Source organism: Mustelus asterias, chromosome 15, assembly GCF_964213995.1.
Source record: "Mustelus asterias chromosome 15, sMusAst1.hap1.1, whole genome shotgun sequence".
NCBI classification, from domain to species: domain Eukaryota; kingdom Metazoa; phylum Chordata; class Chondrichthyes; order Carcharhiniformes; family Triakidae; genus Mustelus; species Mustelus asterias.
Genome location: NC_135815.1, coordinates 14718439 through 14724312, shown reverse-complemented (window position 1 = coordinate 14724312; position 5874 = coordinate 14718439). Strand labels below are relative to the sequence as shown.

Sequence of the window (5874 nt, the reverse complement as noted above, 5' to 3'; positions counted from 1 at the left end):
GTACCCGGGCATTGTGACCCAAAAAAGGACAAATTAACTTCCGGCTCCAGGTGGCATCGGAGGACAGAGTGCTCAAAAGCCGGACGTCTGGCCTCCCTACTAATCACCCTGACACTAAGGGGCAATTTACCATGGCCACTCCACTTAACCCACACATCTTTGGAGTGTGGGAGGAAACCCATTCAGATACTGGGAGAACATGCAAACTCCACACAGACAGTGACCTGAGACTGGAATCAAACCAGATCCCTGGTACTATGAGGCAACAGGGCTAACCACTGTGCCACCCATAATGCCGTGGGATTTGTTATATCCACCTAAGATTTCGGTCAGGTGGGACTTCAGCTTAACACCTCGTGAAAGACAGCGGGTGGGATTTCACGGCCTCACTGATCCCGAAACTGTAAAATCCCGTCCGTTGTCAATGGACCTTTCCATGCTCCGCCCCTCGCCCGCTCCGATTCCAGTGGCGGGCGGGACGGTAAGATTCCGGCCAGCACCTCTGACACTGCAGCACTCTCCCAGTAGTTAATGTAATTTATGTGAACAAGTCTCTGGAGCGGGGTTTGAATCCACACATCTTTTAGCAGCGGTGAGTGTGCTGTCAACTGAGCGTAGGCTAACGCTAAAATACTTTCCCAAACTTAGCATTCTGATGACAGACCGCTGGAGCTCCTTGAAGACTTTCCAGCTCCGTGATGGATTCTTTAAACCATTCACTCATTTTAACAGTTCAAGATTTCTTAGCTGGACAAAATACCTCTCAAAGACCTAATCAGCTGTGCCAATGCCATTGATCACTGTGACGACTTCTGCATTAGGACAACAAATTGCTTTAATATGCATAGAAAACTCACATTCAGACTATTTAACACATTTGAGGCAGAATGTTAATAAACATTCTCCACAAAAAATCTATTTAACAAGGTCAGCAGTGGAAGTGATGTTCCCGTGCAACGTTAAAAAGAAGTAATTGGACAGATAAACTCAGTGGTGGATCAATACAGCTGAAGCCACCCTCAGCTCCACACTTGTCCAAACACAATATACATGGAGTGTGCAATTAATTGTCAGCTCTGCTTCGCTTGAAGGGCTTCGATCTTTCAGTCTTCGAAACCTGATGAACCTTCATTTGTCGTCCGTTCAAGTCCATCCACAAACACAGTTCAATATATGATGTTAATTAGTATTGGACTTACTGCCATGTGTCAAGTGTTACATCGTGCTGGGCCATAGAATGCAAGCTTGCAATCACACTTCATGTTGCTGCACACCACCTAATCATAGAATCCTTACAGTGCAGAAGAAGGCCATTTGGCCCATCGAGCCTGCACTAACAACAATCCCACCCAGGCCCCTGTCCCCACTATTTACCTTGCTAATCCCCCCTAAACTACACATCTTGGGACACGGGGGGGGGGGGGGGGGGGGGGGGGCAATTTAGCACGGCCAATCAACCTAACTTGCTTTTCTCTAAACGTGTTTCAGCCTGAGGCGTAGAACCCCATGCGTACCTGTTTGAAACGGGACTGTTAATGTTTTAGTTAAAGAAGACAAAGCTTTGGATTCAACACGATTACTCAGAAATTGATGCCACAGGGTAATGGGAGCAAACAGGAATATACTTCACTATGCATTTCCAAAAGATAAAGCAATTAACAATAGTTGCCCTACCTATAAAAGCTTAGGAGATTCAGGGGGACCAGTAGCTGAATGCAAGGAAGGCGGGGGCGGGGGGGGGAGATTGTGGGTCAATTCACTTTAGTTATCTCCTGTTCATCTTAGCAATCGAGCCTAACAGTGCCAATGTTCTGATTTGATTTGATTTATTATTGTCACATGTATTGGGATAGTGAAAAATATTGTTTCTCGCGCGCTATACAGACAAAGCATACCGTTCATAGAGAAGGAAAGAAGAGGGTGCAGAATGTTACAGTCATAGCTGGGGTGTAGAGAAAGATCAACTTAATGCGAGGTAAGTCCATTCAAAAGTCTGATGGCAGCAGGGAAGACGCTGTCCTTGAGTCAGTTGGTACGTGACCTCAGACTTTGTGTCTTTTTCCTGACGGAAGAAGGTGGAAGAGAGAATGTCCGGGATGTGTGGGGTCCTTGATTATGCTGGCTGTTTCTTTTGAGGCAGCGGGAAGTGTAGACAGATGTTTCATGTTTCCAATAAGTAGGTGGATTTCGGGTTTGCCCCTGTCCACTCTGCATATTGGCTTTGTAACTCTAACTTCATTTCAAAAATCCTAAAGTGTCCCCTTTTTGGAAGGGCACACACAGCTAGTCGAAGACTAAGGTAACGTGGTGGTAATGTTACTTGACTAGCACTCCTGACCCAGCCTCCCCACCCCCAACATTACCAACCCCCCCCCCCCGCTCCCCCCCTGCCCCCAACCTAATACTCTGGGGACACGGATGGACCTCCCACCACAGGCTAAGTTTTAAAAACTCAATATTTAAACAAAAGCTGGAATTGAAAGCTCTTCTCAATAACGGTGACCATGAAACTATCACTGATTGTCACAAAAACCTATCGCCTTTAGGGAAGGAAGTAGAAACGTAGAAGGTAGGAACAGGATTGGGCCATTTGGCCCATCATCCTGCTCTGCTGTCCAATGTAATCATGGCTGACCCTTTATCTCAGCACCATATTTCCGTGCTCTCTCCATACCCCTTCTTAGACATATTCTTTCTTAGATATATTCAGTGACTTGGCTTCAATAGCCTTCTGTGGTAGAGAATTTTGCAGGTTCCACTACCCTCTGAGTAAAGAATTTTCTCCTCAGACCTAAATGACCTACGCTGTAGCTTGAGGCTGTGACCCTTTGTTCTAGACCCCCCCTCCCAAAGCCAGAGAAAACAACATCCTGACATCCAGTCTGCCCGGCACTGTCAAAATGTTTTTTCAATGAGAACCCCTCTCATTCTTCTAAACTCTCGTGAATACAGGCCTAGTCGACTCAACTCTCCTCTTGTCATCCCAGGAATCGAAATGGTGAACCTTCACTGCACTCCCTCTATGATAAGTATATCTTTTCTTAGGTAAAGAGACCAAAACTGCTCGCAATACTCTAGTTGTGGTCTCACCAAGGGCCTGTACAGCTGCAGTAAGACATCCTTGCTCCTGTACTCAAATCTTCTTGCAATGAAGGCCAACTTACTATTTGCCTTCCTAACTGCTTGCTGCCCCTGCATGCTTACTTTAAACAACTGGTGTAGAAGGACACTGAGGATCCTTTGTACATCAGCATTTCCCAATCTATCACCATTTAAGTAACACTCTGCCATTCTGTTTTTTCTATCAAAGTGGATAAATAAAAACTTATCTACACTACACTGCATCTGCCATATATTTGTCCACTCACTCAACTTGTCTAAATCGCCTTGAAGCCTCTTTACTTCCTCCTCATCACTCACACTTCCAACTAGTGTTGTATCAGCAGCAAATTACATAATACGTGTTGTGGGATTATCAGTCGCATTAAGACATTAATTCATTCATGTGCGCTCTGGTCTAGTTGGACCAAGGAGCGGCACAGGCTTGGAGGGCCGAAGGGCCTGTTTCCTGTGCTGTACTGTTCTTTGTTCTTTATGCCTGGGATCTTACACAGGCAGCACTAGAGAAAGACATCCAGCTTGCACAACGTCTTTGCTATTCTCTTCCATGTCTTGCTGGCATAGATTGCAGTTGGTACTGCTATGAACATGTAGGCTGGGATTTTTCGATCCCCGCGTGGCAGGATTTCCGGTGGCAGAAGGGACTCATCATTGGTGGGAAGTCAATAACCATTTGTGTTGCTTGCTTGGCCGCATCACCGTGGAACCCGCCATAGGGGGGATCGCCTTCAGCAGGAGTGGAAGATCCTGTCAATGGGAAGTGCCAGAAAATACTGCCTGTAGAGTCTCAGCTTCATTGGTGCGCTGATGGTGTTGGATGCCCAGATCATGTGGAAAACCAATTCTGCTTTACTGATTCTTGTGTGGCCATGCCCCTGTCCATCAATGGGGAGGAAGTGGAAATAGTCGAGAGCTTCAAGTTTCTAGGTTTCCAGCTCACCAACAACCTGTCCTGGTCCCTCCACGCTGACGCTGTAGGTAAGAAAACCCACCAATGCCTCTACTTTCACAGGAGGCTAAGGAAATTTGGCATGTCAGCCACAACTCTCACCAATTTTTACAGACGCACCATAGAAAGCATCCTTTCCAGATGTATCACAGGTTGGTATGGCTCCTACACCAACCAAGACTGCAAGAAACTGCAAAGAGTTATGAACGTAGCCCAGTCCATCACGCAAAACAGCCTCCTATCCATTGACTCTGTTTACACTTCCCGTTCTCTCGGAAAAACAGCCAGTAAATCAAAGACCCCACACACCCTGGACATTCTCTCTTCCACCTTGTTCCGTCGGGAAAAAGATACAAAAGTCTGAGGTCACGTACCAACCGACTCAAAAACAGCTTCTTCCCTGCTGCCGTCAGATGTTTGAATGGACTTACCTTGCATCAAGTTGATCTTTCTCTACACCCTAGCCATGACTGTAACACTACACTCTGCACTCTCTCCTTTCCTTCTCTATAGACAAAGCACACCGTTCATATAGTGCGCAAGAAACAATACTTTTCACTATATGCTAATACATGTGACAATAATAAATCAAATCAAATTAAAAATTGCTTTAGTGTCCAAAGATGTGTAGGTTAGGGGGATTAGCAGGGTAAATACGTGGGGTTATGGGGATAAGGTCTGTTGGAGAGCCAATGTAGACTGGATGGGCTGAATGGCCTCTTTCTGCAGGTGGGGATTCTCTGATGAAAGGGTTAGAGGGAGGCGGGGCCACGGGCAGCCGGGACGAGCGCTGATTGGGCGAAGCGGATGTCACTCACTCACTGGGAGGACGGGGCGGACGCGTTGACGTCATGATACACCGTCCTCGCCCAGCAGCAATGGCGGCCCGTGGCGTGTCGGCCTTTTCGGTCTACAGCAGCCTGACGACGCAGAATGAGCTGAGCGGCCAGGTCAGTGGGTGCATTCGGGCGGCACGAGGTTCCTCCCCGGGGGTTGTAGAGAGAGCGGGAAAACCGGGAGGTGTGTGGAAAGCGAGAGGCCTGAGTGCTCCGCTGGCGCGTCGGGGAACCGTCTGAAACGCAGCCGCACGCGCGCGCGGGGTCACCGGCGGGTCAGAGCTGGCCCCGCCCCTCTCACGTCAGAGCTGGGATTCCCGCTGGGAAAGACACGTGGGAGGCCGGGGGTCCCCAATCCACACACCCCCTCTCCCCTCCCCCCCCCCCCCGTCTCCCCCCTCCCCCCCCCGTCTCCCCCTCCCCCCCCCCCCCCGTCTCCCCCCTCCCCTCCCCCCGTCTCCCCCCTCCCTCCCCCGTCTCCCCCCTCCCTCCCCCGTCTCCCCCTCCCTCCCCCCGTCTCCCCCCTCCCTCCCCCGTCTCCCCCCTCCCTCCCCCGTCTCCCCCCTCCCTCCCCCGTTTCCCCCCTCCCTCCCCCGTCTCCCCCCTCTCTCCCCCCTCCCTCCCCCGTCTCCCCCCTCTCTCCCCCCTCCCTCCCCCCGTCTCCCCCCTCCCTCCCCCGTCTCCCCACTCCCCCCCGTCTCGCCACTCCCCCCCGTCTCGCCCACTCCCCCCCCGTCTCGCCACTCCCCCCCCCTTCTCGCCACTCCCCCCCCCCGTCTCGCCACTCCCCCCCCCCCCCGTCTCGCCACTCCCCCCCCCGTCTCGCCACTCCCCCCCCCCCCCGTCTCGTCACTCCCCCCCCGTCTCCCCTACCCCCCCCCCCGTCTCCCCTAACCCCCCCGTCTCCCCCTAACCCCCCCGTCTCCCCTAACCCCCCCGTCTCCCCTACCCCCCCCCGTCTCCCCTACC

The 5874-nt window shown here is 51.1% G+C and overlaps 1 protein-coding gene across 1 annotated transcript in view; it reads left to right on the top strand.

The window, feature by feature from the left end:
- The first annotated feature begins 4904 nt into the window (after positions 1-4904).
- riox1 (ribosomal oxygenase 1) overlaps positions 4905-5874 on the top strand; it is a 44833-nt gene continuing 43863 nt past the window's right edge. The window contains exon 1 of the mRNA XM_078229545.1: positions 4905-5019. Within this exon, the coding sequence (XP_078085671.1) occupies positions 4921-5019 (99 nt within the window). The 5' untranslated portion in view covers positions 4905-4920. The remainder of the gene's footprint in view (positions 5020-5874) is intronic.